The sequence below is a fragment of the Neoarius graeffei genome, chromosome 3 (assembly GCF_027579695.1).
Source record: "Neoarius graeffei isolate fNeoGra1 chromosome 3, fNeoGra1.pri, whole genome shotgun sequence".
Lineage (NCBI taxonomy): Eukaryota > Metazoa > Chordata > Actinopteri > Siluriformes > Ariidae > Neoarius > Neoarius graeffei.
Window position 1 is genome coordinate 117,129,305 of NC_083571.1, and position 20,999 is coordinate 117,150,303.

General features: G+C 38.9%; 1 protein-coding gene across 3 annotated transcripts; it reads right to left on the reverse strand.

The window, feature by feature from the left end:
* Window positions 1-938: 938 nt before the first annotated feature.
* scara3 (scavenger receptor class A, member 3) lies at window positions 939-19,286 on the reverse strand. Of its 3 annotated transcripts, none has more exons than XM_060916156.1 (7): window positions 18,981-19,286; window positions 9,153-9,191; window positions 8,755-8,799; window positions 8,084-8,203; window positions 5,500-5,580; window positions 2,288-3,328; window positions 939-2,205 (listed from the first exon to the last, which is right to left on the reverse strand). In XM_060916156.1, the coding sequence occupies exons 1-7, from the start codon at window positions 18,985-18,987 to the stop codon at window positions 1,772-1,774; spliced, it is 1,767 nt and encodes a 588-aa protein (XP_060772139.1). In that variant the 5' UTR covers window positions 18,988-19,286; the 3' UTR covers window positions 939-1,771. The 3 variants fall into 3 exon arrangements, with proteins under 3 accessions (XP_060772139.1, XP_060772140.1, XP_060772141.1); XM_060916157.1 differs by lacking the exon at window positions 18,981-19,286 and adding an exon at window positions 18,669-18,732; XM_060916158.1 differs by lacking the exons at window positions 8,084-8,203; window positions 8,755-8,799; window positions 9,153-9,191; window positions 18,981-19,286 and adding an exon at window positions 7,873-8,070.
* Window positions 19,287-20,999: the final 1,713 nt, after the last annotated feature.

The window sequence follows — 20,999 nt, forward strand, 5'->3', positions numbered from 1 at the left end:
ATTTAGTAGCAAACAAGGTGTTAAGAACAAACAAGTTGTTACTCTCGGCTAGCTCTATCAGTTTTGTTCCATTAAAGCTGGTTGGTTCAACATCGTTATTGGAGCCTATACACTTCCAGTTGTTGTTTTGGCAGTCATTACCAATTGTAGCATTAAAATCGCCACCAATTAGCAGCTTGAAGGACGGATGTGATTGTTTGACATCCTTTATCACTTTTGTTAAATTATTATAGAAAGCTTCCTTAGTCGATGTTGCATGCTCTTCGGTAGGGGATTAGCAGGAGATGACAGTGAGTTTTGTTCCAGCAACAGAAGCTCTGACAGACAGTATTCTGCCTTCCATATGATGTTCTATGTCAATAAGTTTTACTTGCGGTGATAGAGCTATCACTACCCCAGCCTGAGCCGCCTTCTTCAGACCACTGTACATTATTATGAAGCGCAAAATACAACAAAGGAGACCCTGAAATGTTGAGCAACTGAAATTGTATATCAGGTGAGAATGGAGCAACATTTCTCTTTCAAAACTACAGCAATTGGTCTCCTCAGTTCCCAAACGTTTACAGAGCGTTGTTAAAAGTCGAGGTGATGCAACACAGTGGTAAACATGCCCCTGTCCCAACTCTTTTGAAACATGTTGCTGAGATCAAATTCAAAATGAGCATATATTTTTCAAAAAATAATAAAATTTCTCAATTTCAACATTTGATATGTTCTCTTTGTACTATTTTCAATGAAATATAGGGTTTCCATGATTTGCAAATGATTGCATTCTGTTTTTATTTACAGTTTACACAGCGTCCCAATTTTTTTGGAATTGGGGTTGTATATTTAGTTTTCCATCATTGAACATGTAAATATGCACAGATAATGCTGATTAAAGCAGTTTTACACACTCTACAGTATTCAGTACTGGGAGAAATATCTTAGAATTGTGGTTTCTTTCAATAAATTGTTTTATTTCTTTAACACAGTGTGAAAACACTCCTGTCAAAAGTAAATGCTTGCAACACAATATATAATACTGTGCAAAAGCATGACTATGTTTTTTTTGCACATGTAAAATCAGCAAAATGTACATTACAAGTGTTGTATTGATGCTGTAGTATGCATTTTCTTACTGTGTGCACCATATTTTACACTTTTGTTTACAATAGTTTTGTCACAGGATTGATGATTAAAAATCTCACAATTTCATATTCTTGTTCAGAGTACCTGCTCTGAATATGCCATGGTGTAGATACAAAAATAGATCTAATTCTAACATAATGGCTTGATTAAAAATAGCATTAACATTTAAAGTGCCTTAACAATTGTTGTCATGATATGTAAATGGATTCTTAATGAAAAACAAATAAAAGGCCATCCAAATATGAAAACATGCCATTGCATCTTTCAGAGACATCCTTAAAATATCTATTTGACCATAAAAAAGTGAAAGTCCAAAATGTTAGGCAAAAGTCAAAACTGTGCGCTTTAGTAAGTTTTACATAATCTTCTACCATCAATACAAGGCAACTGCCATCTTGCCAAGTGCATGGTCATGTGATGCATATCAGATATTGGGTATGTGTGTGCAGTATATAGCCCGAGGTGTATATATTGAAGATAATGTCTGTATAAGGTAAAATTTTAAAGGAATGTATGCAGCTGTAGTTACTTCCAAGTTGATTTCATCCATTCATACTCAGTAACAGTGTTGTGTTTCCAGCAAGGTATTTATGTCACGTCACAAGGTTCTACAGTTTTAATAGAGTGGTCTAAACCTTTCTCATCCCAAAGTAGAGTTCCCTGGTGGTCCAGGAGGTCCACGTGGACCAGGTGGGCCAACAGGTCCAGGCTTTCCTCTTGGGCCAGGAATACCATGTGCACCAGGGAGCCCTACTTCACCCCGGATTCCTGGTGGTCCTTTTGGCCCTTGCAATCCATCTTTGCCTGCAACACCCATGTCACCCTTCTGACCCTTTTCACCTCGAGGTCCTGGTTGTCCTAAAGACCCTTTGGCTCCTTTAAGTCCTTGGCTTCCTTTCACTCCAGAAGACCCACGTTCCCCTTGAGCTCCTTTAGGCCCTATCAAACCTTTTGGCCCTGGAGGACCAGGGATACCTGGACGTCCCTTGTCTCCCTTGATTCCTGTTGATCCTGTAGGACCATTTGGTCCTGTCTCACCCCTGTTCCCCTTTGGACCTGGTGGACCAGGAGCACCTGCAAAATGAAAATAGATTAAATTCATCTAAATCTTAGTTTACCACATCTAATGCATATGTACTGCAATTAAAAATGCTACCTTTCACAATAGTGAAGTTTTGGATCAGCTGAGCATGCCTGGTGTCCACCAGCTTCATTTCCTCCATAACCATAGAGATGTTCCTCATATCCACATCAAGACGTACATTAAGCATCATATATTGTGATCTCAAGGAATCAGCAAGGTTTAACAAAAGCAAAACAGTATTATTTAAATTCTGCAGGTCCTCTGTGTGGCTGCCCAGCTTTGACTGGCAAGATGAGGTCTCCATGTTGATGTATTTGTACATGCTCTGAACATGGCTGACTGTTGCATTAATGCTGGAGGCAATTGTCTCGATCTCCAGTCCAATGGAATTCATTCTTGTGTCTAGTGTCATAAACCTTTCCCTCGTCCTATTTTCGTAGTACTTGGCATGATACTGGTGGTCATGCATATTCTCCTCATGCTCATCAATGTAGGAAGACACATTGTCCAGCTGTATCTGCAAGTTCATGGCCTGTAATGTGAGGTCGTGCACCATATCTGAGCTCATGCTGATTCTCTGATGTGTAGCAGAGATGCCACTCTGGATGAGTCGCATTGTTTGGACATTGGCACTGGAATTGGACCTGATTGCACTAAGTGTTCTGCTGTAGTTCTGCCAGTCTTTGGTCATTTTCTGCAATACCAATCCTTCTTCTTCTGCCTTCCTCTGAAGAACATCTATCCATAAGGCACTAAATGTGACAGTACTGTTGACCTGTTGCACAGTAGCCTTCAAATCATACTGGTCTTGGACCAATGTCTTCAAGCCCTGATCAGTCTCATTGATAACAGCCTGCCATCCATTTACTTGATTCAGGTACTGTTCAAGAGATTGGTTTATTCGTTTAATAGTAATTCCATAAGTCTGGACATCTCTCATCATCCTGTTATTGGACTGTGTTAGAGTGTTTTGGGATTGAGTGGTCTGCTCCAGTAACTGCTCTTGACCCACAACCATCCTTTGGAGATCTTCAAATTCCTTCTTGAGCTTGGTGATCTCTTCCTGGAAGTGAACTGCATTGTAGCATTCTGTACAGTTCATGGTGTTGAGATCTGCAAAAAATAAATAAATAAATAAATAATATTTCTGGTTTTGGATGGTTATACCATAGAAAAACATGTCTGCTATACTATATGTTGTGTTTTATGGCTGATTCTCAATCCATCAGTAATGTAACAGGGAATTTTTCTTGATTCATTACTTGTTGACTACAATTCACGTTCATCAATATGGTGAGAACTAGACCCATTATTAATCCAAATATTCTCCAATGAATTGAACAGTTTGCTGTAGTGTTCAAGTTCCATGCAGTTAGCAATCACACTGTGCATGAGCCAACTGAACCGTGCCCAAGCGCACCTCTTTCAAGCAGTCCAAGTGAACCGCACCTGAGCAAGGTATGCAGTGATCAGACTAGTCAAATGAACTGGACTTTGGGGGTCAAATGTGCTCAGGTGCGATACAGTGTGAGTACTAGTGTGAGTACACCCTCAGAGCCTCTGAGTCAGAGGGGATGACCTACCCCAAGGGGCACAGAGAACTGATTTCAAACATGGCTTTTGCTTTAGAGTGTTCTAGATGGAAAACAAATTGCCATTCTTTAGAGGACCCCATGGGGGCTCTATATATATTCACTTTCAAAATGCTTGTCACCAAACTCCAGGAAATGCTAAGGTGTGGGATGCACATTAATGGGTGCAGATATATTTGGAATGCCATTTTTTCGACCTGGCAACAGTTTGGTGACAAACTGTCAACATTTAATATCAGAAAACTGGCTTTTATTTGGTCAACTGGTCTTCGTCACCACATGTTTATACGTACAGAGATTCACTTGCGCGGATTCGAAACCATTCTTGTCACCAAACTCCAGGAAATGCTCAGGCATGGGGCGAGCATTAATGGGCGTAGATATATTGGGGATGCCCTTTTCTCAACCTGGCTACAGTTTGGATACAATCTGTCAACATGTCATATGAGAAAAGTGACTTTTATTTAATGAACCGGGCATCTATACAGCCGCCATGGCAGTGGCTGAATGGGCTGTATTTCTCTGAGAATATATTCCATTTGTGTTCTCGTTTAACATATTGGGGATTATTTCTGCTGAAATGTCAAAAATGCCTTGAAAAAACTTGAAATATGAAACTCTTGATATTCCTCTTATATTGTGCATGCTCTGCATCTTAATGTAATGCTCTGGATCTCACTGACACTATGTGTAATTATAAGGCTAATGGCGTACGTTGTCCAATAAATCAACAGTATAGATTGGCCTCCTGTCTTCGGCTTCCTCTGTTGCTTCCATGCTTTCTATGGTGAAAATGACAAAGAACTATGACAGGTCAGCAGACTGATCTGCTTTTTTTTTTTGAATGCCATAAGCTTTTTGATAGAAAATGTGATTAAACTTCCAGAAAAAAATAATAGAAAAATCTAGGTAACTGACAGCTGCATGACAGCCTACAAAAATGCTGTCGGGAGGGGCCTTGTGTTCCTTGAACACATTTGTAGTTTAAAGAATATTCTCTTAATTGGTGTTTTGATGATAGTGGTGAGGAGCACTGTCAAACATTGCTCCAAAATCTATATTTTTTCCATTGGGTTAAGAACTGGTGACTGTGACGGCCATAGTGTATGATTAATATCATTTTCATATAAATCACATACAACTGCATGTATCTGCACTTTATAGTAAATACAGTTCATATTTTTTGCCATATATATTTTATATCTAGCTTTTAAAAATAATTTTATATTTGTCTTTTTCTATTTCTGTTTTTATGTAAATTCTGTTTTGTCACTGGACAGTCTTTAAAAAAAAAAAACATTTCACTACGTCATACTGTGTATGATTGTGTGTGACCAATATAAAAATTTGATTTAAAATTTATTTGAATTGATTTGATCATCCTTATCAAACAATTCAGTGATTTCCCACCCCTGCGCCTATCCACATGATGGATATGAGGGCTCACTGAACCTGGAAGAGAACATAGCCATCTGGATATAAATGTTTCATCCACCATTCAAAGGAACTTTGTATTGATTTGTAATGATGTTTATCTTTTATGTAGACAAGTTGACCCAAATCCCAAACCATGCCAGCAAAATTAAAAAAAAAACACCCCCACAGCAGATTAGAGCCACCATTTTTATCCCTCTAATTTGTTGCCCATCAGTAAATTCCTTCTTCAGAAATATGACAATGTTAAAATCTTACCTTGAGTACTCCCCTGGTTCTTGGTTATCTTCTTATGATAAAGCGATTCCTCTTCAGATAAGCTGTCAACCTTCCTAAAAACTGATGACATAAATGAATCTGATTAATTTCAGACTTGAGGGATTAATGAAAATGTTCAAAGCCCTGGCACAGATACAGAAAAATAAAAAGATTTCAAAGCTTCTCCAAAAAATCCTCAGACTAAAATGCTGCATTGCAGAAAACTTGATAGTTTGCAGTCTAACTACATGCATTTGTAACTCGTTTTCCTTGCTTCCACAAGGTGATGAAAAGTCCCGATAGTTATAAAACAGTGATTAATAATGATAGATTACAGTATAACTCTTCTGACAGCTAACATACTTTGCATAATTCAAAGTTTATTAGTTTATTGCTCTTTGATGGATTTTATGAAATAATACACCTTAGTTCAAGGCTTGAAAGCTTGCTGTTTTTACACCCATGTTGGACAACTGAGGAATATAAAACAGATGTGTGCAAATGTCTCTGTCCTCATATTATCTTGTTTTTCTTTTAGCAGTAACAGCAAATCACATTGTTGGAATCAAAGTTTTCCAATTCTTTTGTTTCCACTACATTAGGCCATGGATTTGTAGGTCAATTTTGTGTCCTGCCAGTAAAAAGTCAGCACCACCACAGAGCCTTGAGTGTGTTTTGGAATTGGTTGAGGTCCCTGTGTTGTATCTGTAAATCTGCAAGCATGGGTTTACTGTGTTGCAATCCTGTGATTACTCTGAAAACTGAGATACAGCTGAAAAGAAACATCTGTAGACCCTCCAGTGGCTGACAGGTAAGATGGCCTGCTCATATGATTCAGAAATTATATGGTAGTTCCACTGCTCTTCAGTCAACCCCCTTGGTTTCAATTCTCTGTGCTTTACAATTCCACTGAGTAATACAGCAGGCAGAAATCTAGCATGCTGAAAGTGGGAAGCTTTTGTGGACTGATTGGTGATATGAGACTTGTAATCATGGTGCCTTTTTAAATGCCAAATGTGGAAATGAACTTTATGAGGCTATTTAATTTCATGGTATTCCTAGTGGACAGTGTGATGGCTTACCTAAACACTCCAAAAGACACGAATGTCTTTCAAATACAGACCATCTAATTTTTACTCATCTAATATTAATCATCACTAATGACAAACAGATGTCTTTTTTTATTTGTAAGCAAAACTGAAAGCTTTATCCATGGCATGATAACCATGGCATGGCTCCAGGGCCCGCAGTTCGAGCTTGAGCTTGGGTTCCTGTCTGTGTGGAGTTTTGCATGTTCTCCCCATGTCCATGTGGGCTTCCTTCAGGTTCTCCAGTTTCTTCTGTTGTGGAAACTCTCCCAAGCCAACATAATTCAAAGTCAAAGAGGTTGCAGAAAAGTTTAGACCTTTATTAAATCAATTAATAAAAGCCAAGTCAGTCTGCAGAGTGAACTGATTCCAAGTCTCAAATCATCCATTTTTATAGTGTTCCACCAATATGTCCAAGGTCAGACAGTGCAGTTCTTAATACAAGGACAGACCACCTGGAGTTAAGTGAAAATATGCACCCAAACAAGGCTTTATTCTGTTTTAAGGTTATTCTGGTTCAACACATGCTTCAGGGTTCTATAACAATATAATGCAATGACCAATCTATTTGTAATATCTTTTTTTTTTTAAGTAAAATCATCTTCATTAACTCTTTACTGAAAATCAACATGACTGGCTTTGAATCAAAATACAGTTATCATAAATCAAATTATTGCTTGTGTGATTACATCAAGGTATGTGTATGGTTACATACACTACCGTTCAAAAGTTTGGGGTCACCCAGACAATTTTGTGTTTTCCATGAAAAGTCACACTTTTATTTACCACCATAAGTTGTAAAATGAATAGAAAATATAGTCAAAATATTTTTCTGGCCATTTTGAGCATTTAATCGACCCCACAAATGTGATGCACCAGAAACTCAATCTGCTCAAAGGAAGGTCAGTTTTATAGCTTCTCTAAAGAGCTCAACTGTTTTCAGCTGTGCTAACATGATTGTACAAGGGTTTTCTAATCATCCATTAGCCTTCTGAGGCAATGAGCAAACACATTGTACCATTAGAACACTGGAGTGAGAGTTGCTGGAAATGGGCCTCTATACACCTATGGAGATATTGCACCAAAAACCACACATTTAGTAGAATTTAGCTAGAATAGTCATTTACCACATTAGCAATGTATACAGTGTATTTCTGATTAGTTTAAAGTGATCTTCATTGAAAAGAACAGTGCTTTTCTTTCAAAAATAAGGAAATTTCAAAGTGACCCCAAACTTTTGAACGGTAGTGTATGTGCATATAAAATCACCACACGTCCCACTTACCAGAAACATGCTGGTAGGTGGATTGGCTATGCTAAACTCATTTTATGTTTGAATGACAGTGTGTACTGTGCTCTGAGATGGAATGGACTGGACTGCTGTTCCACTTTGTGCCCAGGCTTCCCAGGATAGGCTCCACAACCCTGACCAGGATGGAGCAATTAATGAAGATGAATGAATAAATCGTATTTTAACCAGAATAGCTTTAACTCACCCAGAGCAGCCAGGACTGCCAAAGTAATGACTATGAAGGCGAAGAAGCCATAGAGAACTCTGACCGCCAGCTGGATAGAATGAGTCTGCTGGCATTTCAGACAACCTCCTCGGGTTCTTCCTGTGGACACAAACAAGTCTTGAGTGCATGGCTTCCTATGCCAAACCATAAGCTCATTTTAAAAGAGCTTTGTAGTGCCATTATAAGAGTAACCACCAAAACTAATAGTAATTTAAACCTAAGCCTAATAGTTCTACTCTACAAAAATTCTCCAAGTGAAAACATAGCTTGGAGTTAATTTTCTACTTAATGAACTACACAGCTTGTGCCAGATGTTTAGAGTTTACAGATTATTCCATAGATTCACAGAGAATTGTATGAAACAGATGCAGGGACATAAACATTGTTTTTTAAGCTGCATGTCCTTAACACATTTCACAAACAAGTGTAAATCTGCTAGAGTTTTCAGTTTAGTATCATATTCATCATCATGTGGTTAATTCATTCATACATTTTCTTCTCTGTTTTCTTGGCCTCTAATTCATTTACGCTCAGTAAGATCAAGTTTTGTTTTGAATGTTCACACAGCATGCATGTAGTAATATATCTATCTGTCATACTGTTAGCAGTGGTGTAATATTCAGGATGTTTTCAAAATGTGTTTGTCTAACCTCTGAAGGGAGGCATCTCCTCCTCCTCTCCGGTCAGGTCCTCCTCTGAGAATAGACATTATTCAAAAGATAAATGACTCACAATTGGAAAAGCTTTTCAGTTTCATAGATGAATCGCGGCACAAATTAAATAACTGCCGAATATCAATGTTGCAAACTCCTTCGAGGCACATTAAAACTCTCTCTATCCTCTTCATCTCCCCAAATCACAGAACACAGATTATAATGGGTGGACTGCTAATGTTGGATTTTGTTTTAGAGATTTAACCTTTTAAATCATAAAAACAGGACATATTGTTCCATTTTATTTAACTCAAACGAATATATTAAAACAATCCAAATGACTAATAAATGGGCAAATAATGGAAGAAGTGAAAGAGAGAAAAACTTCACAGTACCTTTGAAGAGCTGGTTCTCATAGCCACAATAACTTTCTGCTGTAAAAGGAAGGTGTTGAATTAGTTGGGCATAAAACACTTAGTGGCATGCTATTAATGGAAAAACATCAACTACAGGGTTGTTTGATGCTACCTGATGTGAAGTGGTGTTACTGTTACCAACCTGAAATTGATTATTTTCCTATATCCATACATTTTAATGTGTGTTGTTATTCTCACATACCACAGCAAGTTGCTAATAATTAAAGTTGTTAATTTATTAGTGAACAACACATCATGCTTTTGGATCACCCACTTAACAATCAGATTTGAGAATTCTACAGCTCTGTGAAATATGATGTTTTTAAATCATAACCAGTTATATGAAACATGAACCCATACACAGTCACTGTACCCATAAATCCACAAATCACACATTACATTCTCCCTCCCCCTGCCCCCTCACACACAAAAAAGGAGGAAAAACTGCCAGTTCTGTCCTCTACAAAACAAGCCATGCAATTTGGGCTAGTTTCCAAACATGAGGTCATATCTGGCACCTAACACGCTATGCAGTAATACAAAAAAAAACACTAGAAATCAGAGATAGGAGTGTGGTTTCATCAGTATTTCAAGAAAAATATATCTCCTTTTCTGAGAGGAAGAAGAAAAACAAGCGTAAGAAAAGCACAACTGAACTTGAACAGCATGAAGATGAAGGCTCTAACAGGAATGGCTCCACTTGGTACATTACACAAACACGTTGTAAATTATACCAGCGTCAGTCAGAGTGAGTTGGGCCAAAGGTTGATTACCAGATGCTAAAAAAATGACTTACACTACCGTTCAAAAGTTTGGGGTCACCCAGACAATTTTGTGTTTTCCATGAAAAGTCACACTTTTATTTACCACCATAAGTTATAAAATGAATAGAAAATATAGTCGAGACATTTTTCTGGCCATTTTGAGCATTTAATCAACCCCACAACTGTGATGCTCCAGAAACTCAATCTGCTCAAAGGAAGGTCAGTTTTATAGCTTCTCTAAAGAGCTCAACTGTTTTCAGCTGTGCTAACATGATTGTACAAGGGTTTTCTAATCATCCATTAGCCTTCTGAGGCAATGAGCAAACACATTGTACCATTAGAACACTGGAGTGATAGTTGCTGGAAATGGGCCTCTATACACCTATGTAGATATTGCACCAAAAACCAGACATTTAGGCTACATCCACACGACAACGGCAACGAGATGTTATTTAAAAATATATCGCGTCCAAATGGGCAACGATCAGTAAAATATCAGGTCCATATGGCAACGCAACGCTTGCTGAAAACGATGCAATACACATGCCACACCTCTAGGGGCGCTGTAAGACGGTCCCTTCAGAGACACCAGAACAATAGAAGAAGTAAGGACGCATGCACATAAACTATTATGCGCAAGACTTCATATTAGCCACAAAGTCAGGAAAATCTGTTCATAAAATTACATTATAATGACCAAATACAATGAAAAGTATTTTTCCAGTCTCACCTGTGAAAGGTAATCCCATGTGATCTTGTTTGGACAGTAAACCTGTTGGTACAGTTAAACGCAGCTAATCTTTATTCTCCGCTTTGACCTTTCCAATATGGCGGCGAGGATGACGTATGATTCTACGCAGAAGGCGGCGTCTTTAATGGTCCGGAATAAATTGAATACTACACGTTGATGGATTAATTTGTTGTTTCTCACCTGTGAAAGGTAATCCCATGTGATCTCGTTTGGACGGTAAACCTGTTGGTACAGTTAAACGCAGCACATGAATCTTTATTCTCCGCTTTGACCTATCCAATATGGCAGCGAGGATGACGTATGATTCTACGCGGAAGGCGGCGTCTTTAATGGTCCGGAATAAATTGAATACTACACGTTGATGGATTAATTTGCTCCTCTATGCCCTTTTTGAGGAATGTACTGTAGGACTAAAACCAACATCTGAAGAGGTGAGATCGCTCCTTTTTTCCCCTATTTTTGCTGGCGGGATTGACTCTGCCCTAAGGGCTATTCTCTCTCTCTCTCTCTCTCTCTCTCTCTCACTTTGCACCATTACACAATAAATATTCACAGTGAAAATATTTTGTAAGCGCGTTTCATGAACCAAGTTATAGGATTTGTTGACAACTCGCATCGCAATGAGAAGATCATTGGCACTACTGGTGTTAAGAATCAGACCATTTCATAAATGAATATTTTGCTGTAGAGCTGCAGTGTTTGCACAATTGCATGTTTTCGCTTCACTATTACTGTCACTATTCTGCTTCTTGCATTACTACTGTGAACTAACACTGAACATAATAATAATAATAATAATAATAATAATAATAATAATATCCAAGCTTGTGTTTCACTCTCACTAGTGCTCTGTAAGGCTTTTTCCTGGTGATATCCTGGTGATATTCGTTACACTTCTACCCGGCGTGAAGCACTCACAGTCATGTGGTTGTGACGTCATCGTAAACAAATCCGTTCTACTCATCCAGACGACTTCACAACGGCAACGTTGCCAGATCTTTCCACTCTGGAACCCGTTCTCAAAAAGATTGCATTTTGGGCACCCAAAACGCCGGTGCCGTGTGGACGCCAGGCCTAAACGATAAGCAATTGTATCGGAGTCACCTGAATCCGTTGCCGTGTGGACAGGGCCTTAGTAGAATTTAGCTAGAATAGTCATTTACCACATTAGCAATGTATACAGTGTATTTCTGATTAGTTTAAAGTGATCTTCATTGAAAAAAACAGTGTTTTTCTTTCAAAAATAAGGAAATTTCAAAGTGACCCCAAACTTTTGAACGGTAGTGTATGAAGCTTGTTTGAGTCGAGCTCACTGGAGAGTTGAAGGATTTCAAAACATATTACTAATTCCAAATATATTCACTTCATTCTTTTGTCAATTTAATGTTTTTCCTTCAGCACTTTGAAGAATGTCATTTTGCTATACATCCAATTTTTCATTTGTCTAACACCAAAAACACTCTTTATTCACTGTTGTGTTTTTTCCAATACAAATTTAGCACAAGCTAAATATCTGACTGATCTTATTGTAGCTGCCCTAAACTTTTACCCTCAGTAATGGCTGGATGTATGAATATCATAAAAAAAAAAATGATATCTGGAAACACAACCATGTCCTCCTGCTGCTCTAGATATCATTGATAACTACAGTATCAACCACAGCTTAACTAGCCGGCTAGCTAGCAGCTACTCAACTAAATGGTATACAGATATGAGTAAAATTTCAGAACTATATTTGTAATTTTCAGTGAATAAATTAACAGAATGTAAACCTATAAAATGTTCCATGGCAACCAATCAAAGTATTTTGTTTTTCCCTACCATTAGCTAGGTAGGCTATCTTACTAGCATAGCATTGCAGATTCTGCTGCTAAGCGTTACTCTGTGTTAAAAATCTTATCTTAAACACCAATCTATAAAACCATAATCAGTCACCCGAGATGTGAGCCATTTTTTTTTCAATCATTTCTTTTAGTTCATGGCTTCTTTAAAGGTAGACTGCCTTTCAGATTTTTTAAGTGTAGGTTAAAAAAATAATTTTCCCTGACATGCAGTTATTTTTGTTTAGTGACTAAAAGCTCATCTCATCTCATTATCTCTAGCCGCTTTATTCTTCTACAGGGTCGCAGGCAAGCTGGAGCCTATCCCAGCTGACTACGGGCGAAAGGCGGGGTACACCCTGGACAAGTCGCCAGGTCATCACAGGTGACTAAAAGCTACTGAATTTTAATCACAGCCTTCCAGTTTTATTAAGTTTTTTTTAATAGAACAATTAATAAATTTAGGGCCACTTGACCCTAAGTTCTCCGCTATTTTTTCCTGCTTCCCCATGACCCAATTCAAGATACTACGTCATGCATCACATGGTGGGCTTTCTCCATTCACACAAGGCATTGTGGGATACAAATTTGAAACAGGAGAGAAAAATGCAGGACGTGAGTGTGCGAATGAAACGTGAAAGACCGACTACAGTAACGGAAAGCGAGAAGAAAAGATGTTATGTTATATACGAAGGAAAGGAAACGCAGGACCAAACTAATAAATATCAGCGCTCAGCGAGCACCTCGGTGTGATCAGCTGTTCGTTTAGCGACAGAATGATGGAACTGTCAGTGCACGCTCAAAGGGAAACCTATAGATGGCAGTAATGCAACACTGTGGATGCCAGCTGCTGTAAAACCCAAAAGAAGAAGAAGAAGGTAAACCTCCACATGCACAAACGGACTTCCTCTGTCTGCTTGACTGCACGAAGCGAGCGATTTCATGCACATTATTTGCTTTAATCCCCTCAAATTAAATAACTTCCCAGCCACAGAATGTCCTGATATTTTGTGAGATATTACAGAAATAAATCACAATGACCACATTTCAGAAGGAACTAAATTTCACTGATTTTATAAACTCGAAAGGTTGTCTAGCTTTAAATGATGCTAAAGTGTGCACCTTTGAGTCCACCACATATACCACATATATCATTATTTCTGGACATTGTAAAAATTCAGAATCAGCGTATAATCACAAATGTTGAAAAACAATATGCTGCAGATCTGGCACATTTCCCAAAGTCAGCTTCCACTTGCACTAAATTCAGCTGGTGTGTTTTTAAAGCTGGTGTGCAGGGAAGCTAAAGGGCATTATCTGCCCTGAGTGTGTGGGCCAATTGGAGCCGAAGTACTGTACCAGACCAACAGACCAATGAATGTGCAGGAATGCCATCTGTCTGCACTTTTTCCAAGCCAGGCATGGCTACACAGGTGTCTCCAGGATCAACAGACCTAACTTAAGCCACTACCCTTAGTGCTGCCAACAACACAGAGGAAAAATTCAGGAGATCCTCTGGTCTGGATGGCAGCCATCTCCTTCAAAAACAAGTTTAGAAGCCTACTTTCGAAAAACTGCTGAGGCTCATCTAACAGAAGCAACCTTCAAAACTACACTAACTCCTAAATGTCTGAAAGGGCAGGATGTTTGGAATGGGTGTCTAGGACACTGCAGGAAATGAAGGGTTTGCTGAAGCTGGAGAACACAAGGAGAATTTGGTTTAATGGGAGTGAGTATTCCAGTTTTGTCTTCTGATGTAAGACTTAAAGATGTTTAAGTGCAGAAATGTATGTTTCTGGATTGTGAAACTGTATAGCACACACAATGATGCTTCATGGTGAAAAGGTGGATTGTATATGGATTATGTTACATTTTGGGCTATATTTGGATGGAAAAGCAAATACAAATGTTTATGTTTACATTTCTCTCTGCCATTGGGAAATCCTAAGATTAAATCCAGACAAAACTGCAGCCATCCACAAGATCTGTTTTGGGTGGATGGAACTGCTCTTTCTCCCCTTTGATCAGAGTAGCAGTAGCCAATCACAAGTGTTGGTGAGTTCATGAATACGGAATTGCCAGGAAGAAGCCTTTGTCACATGCACACTCAAGCACTACAGTACCTGGGGAGCAACTGGGGTTAGGTGCCTTGCTCAAGGGCACTTCAGCCCAAGGCCACCCCATGTTAACCTAACCACGTGTTTGAACTGTGGAGGAAACCAGAGCACCTGGAGGAAATCCACACAGACACGGGGAGAACATGCAAACTCCACGCAGAAAGGTCCCTTGTCGGCCACTGGACTCAAACCCAGAACCTCCTTGCTGTGAGGTGACAGTGCTAACCACTGTGCCACCCCAAATAACATGGCATGCTCTGTCGACGCAAACACATCCTTCGAGCCGGCTTGGGCATTTAGTGCTCTTGTAATGTTAAATTCTGTGGGGGCATCAAACACGACCTAACATGGAGTTTCGTTGTATCTGGAACTCTTGAAGTTTATTTTTACCTCAAAGTATACAACAATTTCTAAAGGGCTGCTCACCACTTGAGGTTACCAATCAACCCAGAACATCAGCAGTATGTTGGTTTTGTACTCCAACATTTCATTTTTCTTCTGCACTTCCTGGTTCTTAAGTCCCATCTCAAAATAAAAGTCCTTGCACATTTTAAGTGCATCCAAAGCGCTTTTAGCCACTCTGTGACTGAGTGAGCGTTTGGCTTCACGTATCTTGGATGCATTATGTGTCCATATTTCCCACTTTACTCTGTCACTTTATCCCAAATGTGTGTGACAGTGTACTGGATTCCCATTCAGGGTGCACTCCCACCTCATTTCAAGTATTCCCAGGATAGGCTCTGGATCCACTGTGAACTTGAGCAGGAGCTATGGAAGATTTTTTAATGTAATAAAGTTTGCAACTTGAAAATGGTGGCCAGTACTCAACTACTAAAATTACATAAACATGTTTAATAGTTTAATATCAAGTAAATAGTGCAAAGCATGTCTAGATATATTATAGAAACAGTTACAACAAGTAAGACCAACACAGACTCAAATATGTAGATTGTTAAATGTTTTCTCAAAGTCTTTAATATTCATGAAAAGTCCATCAGACATGTTCCATGTAACTTTTTCCAGCAGGCCAAAGAGGACTGGTACCAGTACAGGGAGCTTTTTTAGCTGGGTTGAAAAAAAAAGTAAAAAAAAAAAAAAAGCAAGGGACAAAATAGTGAGCTCCACCCATAACTCTTGGTTGAAATCCAGTTTTTGGCTTACAAAAGTGGGTATGCAGTACATCAAATCTCAAACCCTCAGCAGTTTCATTCTTAGGTGTAAGTGAACAGAAGCAGTAAAGGTGATTTTTATACTTGGCCAGATGTTTAATAGCATACTGCCCACATCCTTTAAAAGTAAGAGCATTAGATGTGGTGATGTTGTTACATATGTGACCTTTAGCTCAACTCAGAACCATGCTGAGTGAGTAACTACATCCGTATGAATCATTATGGTACCGTATATAGTCATAACATATAATCTCTGGATCTGTTCTGTATACAGTAATTCCAGAGATAGCTGATTGTATTGAAATCAAGACTGATGAAGAAAGGGGCTTTTGTAGCAACTGTGAGCCAATACACAATCTGTGCCAAATAGAAGCTTTGCAGCTTTCAAATAGTTTCTGACAAAAGAATAATAAATAATTTCCTTTCATTTGTTTATTTTTTTCCTTTCTGGATTTCTAACTGGTTAAAAATCCTAACCAGTGCCATCTACCAGAGCATGATCTAACCTTCCAATCCAGAGCTCTTCAGTGGTTTGTGTTCTTGAACTACGTCCCAATTCACAGCTTATGAATGCTCGTCTTTTCAATAAATAAAAGTGTGTATGTATGCTGTTTTGATAGAAAGTTAATATTTGAATGCGGTGCAGTCACATGCTGTTATTATGAACTCTGCATAATGCAACCCAGAAACATAACACCACTCAGGATCCCAGATACACAAAGTGTGTGGTGTGTCAAATGTTTTCAGTGATCTTTTTCTCATGCAACGATCAGGATGAAGATTTCCAGAGGTATTTACAGTCTTAATTTTTAATGTTTCCAAATAATCTTCAAGTTTCCAAAAAACAAAATGACTGTGCATTCATTTTAATGAGCTAGATGTTTTTTACCCAAATTCCAGAGATGCACACTGAAGCCCTTTTGTGACACACAATGACAAGTCACACTTTATCCTCATCAGCAAACAAGCTCTTCCAGATGCACTTTATAAGGAGTGTGTGGTCCTGTTTTGAAGCAATGAAATGCAAGGAATGTGTGTATGCATTTTCATCAAACAGTAAGAAATGAACTAAAGCTTGCATGTGTTGTGGTTTGGGGTTGAAACTGTTGAACTGACACATATACCTCAAACATATGCCATATGTGAATATTAATGAAGAAATTACAATTTGGACAATAAAGTATCCTTTCATAGGTATAGCATTATCTCAGCACATACTGTACTTTGTTCAGCTTTGTTGAGGCATGACTTGGAAGCCATGGTTAGAGAAGTAGCTTTGGGACCAAAAGGTTACCAGTTTGATTCCCTGGAATGGCTGAAATGCCCTTGAGCAAAGCACCTAACCCCCCCAATTGCTCTCCAGACTGCACTGGAGATAAAAGCATCTGCTGAATGCCTATAATGTAATGTTATGAGATACATGAATCGTCACCACTTTAGACGTCAGATTTTCTCATAACTCAGAGTGAAGGTCAATCTCCTGCATTTGTATGACATACTATGTGTAATAACACATCTAATGGAAATGCTGAAATTCCCAACAGTTGTGTCCTATTTTCCATACCATTCTGACTCTAGCTTATTTGTATATGATGCTTTAACTAGTTCGCTGGCACTTTGCTACAACCAAAATCCTTATGTCAAGCTTATCTCAGGGACTAGGGGTAGGGTAGGATTATCATGGCCAACAAAACCAAGAGCTAGTGTAGCATCTTGTCTGCTTAATCCAGTAGTCAGTAGTCTGCCATTGATGTTGGAGCTGGGAAAATGGAGACATATACAGATGCACACAGTGATGTAATGACGTGGCTGTGTAGTGACTCTCTAACCCATGGTTCTTAGAAATCACACTGGTTCTAAGAAGGTTTGTAAGTTGAACCAATGTTGAACTCTCACAAACACCAGCCCCAAACTAGCACCTAGTTCATGTTGGTGGAAAGGGGGTATGACAGGCACAGAAATCACACTGCCTTCATTGGACTGAAAGGTATACAGACCACACCTCTAATTGGTTGAAAAAGAGGCCATGCCTCCTTTATTGGACTGACAGGCTAGGAGGCCACACCTCCATCATTAAAACTAACAGACATAAAGCATTTATTGGAACTGACAGGCATAGAGACCACCCCTCGTTTAATGAAGCTTACAGACACAGAACTTACAGGCAACTCCTTCACTACATCTGGAGGGTACAGAGGCCATGTCTCCTTCATTGGATTGATAAGCAGAGAGGCCATACCTCCATCATTATGACTGACTGGCACAAAGCTTTTATTGGGACTAACAGGCATAACGGTCACACCTTCTTTATTGGACTGATAGACATAGAGGCCACAATTACATCGTCAGGAGTGACAGGCACAAAACATTTATTGGGACTGACAGGGACTAAGACCGCATTTCTTTCATTGACCTGAAAACCACATGGGCCACACCCCATTTACTGGAACTTACACGCACAGAGGTTACGCCTCCTTTATTGTACTGACAGGCACAGAGAAGCATGATGGAAGGCATAAATGTGGTGCTGAAGAAAGCTTATTTAATAATTGATAAATAAAGAATACCAGTAATAAAATGAGCTGGTTGTGTGGCATCAGGTTTGAACAATACAGAGATACCCAGGTTTATTAATTCACACTGTTCTGAAGCAGTGTGACTGTACTGCAAATATTAACACCAGAGTGAAATTAGCATAACTTTACACCACCTGTCAATACACATGAATTGGTAAGTCTTTAGTCATGCCCAGACAGGAGCATGTGATCTGGAGCTCCGGTCACACACCTGCTGCGTGTCTGCTGATCACTGACATGCATCTTTCCAGCAGCTCTCTGGGATACGAGCTCAAATAAAGAGAAACAGACCTCCTACCTGCTCCCTTTCCTCATAAAAGCAGTTTACCAAATCCTCTCCATATGCTGCTTCTGCATTGTTTATGCAGGAGTTCGTTTGAAATGCCAAAGCAAATGTGTGAGTGCTGAGAATGGGGAGGTTTAATACAAACCCCTCTCTATGAGTTTGTCTTATATCCAAGATCAACAAATGCTGATTTTCCCCAGACACTCAGAGGCGTGAGAGGTGCAGTCTTTACAGCAAATCGGCTCAAATTTTCAGAGTGAAAGAACTTTTATTTAATATCTGTGTTAATGAAAATAAAAAAATGACCAGATAATTTTTTCTTACCTTTCATATTTGGTGTGTAAAGATGTTTCAGAAGGTATGGCAATGAACAGGTAGTCTTGCGAACTGTCTCTCTTTAGAGGTCCTCTACTGTCTGTTTAAGTATACAGCTGCATGCGTATCTTAAATAAGTATCCTTGTCTAGAAAAAGTCCACTTAATTGTAATCAGCTTTTACTTGCAGTTTTGGGCAGCTACATGTTTAAGTAAATGTGCGTATGTAGCAACCACTCCAGAACATGCCTCTCTTTTCCGCAAAACTAGAAGAAGCATGTGCAGTTTGGAGATACACAACAGAGATCTGAGTGTGTGTTTCTCAGTGAGAGAAGGACAGAAGGAAGGGGAGGGAGAGATGGAGTAGGAGAGAGAGAGAGAGAGAGAGAGAGAGAGAGAGAGAGAGCATATGCTTCTGCAGGCCAGTCCTGTCCCAGCCTAATTACTAACAAATGTCTGAATAGTGAAGGACAGGCACCTTTGTCTTCTGTTTCTCTGTCACGGACACATTTATGGGAATTTAGATCAGTTTAACCAACATAATCTGCCATTTCGCTGCTTCTCAGTGTTCCACATTCCAAGCCAGTTTCTGTGGAAACGAATTTGGGCCATGTGGATTAGGGTAGAGGTTCTCAAACTTTCTACAGTTAGGTGCCCTGATAATAAAAAAGAATATAAGGACCACCTTATGATATAGCACTGCGTATGACTTTCAGATTTTTCAAGTTTAGGTCATAAAAAGAATTTTCCATGACACCCACTATTTTTGTTTAGTGGGCCAAAAGCTACTGAATTCGAATCACAGACTTCCAATTTCATTAGTTTTTTTTTTTTAAATAGAACAATTAATGAATTTAGAGCCATGTGGCCCTAAATTCTCCATTATTTTTTCTTGCTTCCCCAAGACCCAATTCAAGATACTATGTCATGCATCACGTGGTGGGCTTTCCCCGTTCACGCAAGGCATTGTGGGATGCAAATTTGAAACAGGAGAGAAAAATGGAGGACGTGAGTGTGTGAATGAAATGTGAAAGAGCGACTACAGTAACGGAAAGAAAGCGAGAAGAAAAGCCATTATGTTATATACGAAGGAAAGGAAACGCAGGACCAAACTAATAAATATGGGCGCTCAGCGAGCACCTCGGTGTGATCAGCTGTTCGTTTAGCGACAGAATGATGGAACTGTCAGTGCACGCTCAAAGGGAAACCTGTAGATGGCAGTAATGCAACACTGTGGATGCCAGCTGCTGTAAAACCCAAAAGAAGAAGGTAAACCTGCACATGCGCACATGGACTTCCTCTGTCTGCTTGACTATCTGTTTTTTTTTTAAGATATTACAGAAATAAGCATATATCACAATGACCAAATTTCAGAGGAAACTAAATTTCACCAATTTTATGAAATTGAAAGGCTGTCTACTTTTAAAGATTAGTTTTAAGCATTTAAGTATTAGGCTCATTATTTAAATGTGTCCATTTTAGCTAGTTATTGGTGCCTCTCATTAAAAAATTGCTAGCAATGGGTTATAAATTCCACCACTATAATTAATTAATGAAGGGTGACGCTTCATGTATCCTTGTGCTCCCCAGATCCCATTTTTATTGATAACCATATCATTCAAGGTCATTTCTTTCTATAAGCACCATAGGGCTCTTAGATCACCAGGGTGCCCCATGATTTTTAAAATAGATGTGCTAAAAAGCACACTTTACTGTCATTTGGTGAAAAGGTTTATGTATCAGGCGGGTATGGAGCTCCAGCCCCACCCTTAGCATGCAAAAAGAATAGAAACTGCAAGTTCCATAACTAAATTTGGTCATTAAATTCAGAACACCAAAATGGTGTGGCAGTCATGAACCATTTATATTTGTCTGGGCCAGACAAATGAAAAAAGGATTAAAAAAGAAAGAGAAGAGGAGAAACAGACCCAAAACACAAGGTAAAAAATAAATGCTAATTAACTGGATTTCAGTTTGTCCACTTTCTTGCTTCCACTTGTTAATGTAATTGAAATGGAAAAAGTTTGTG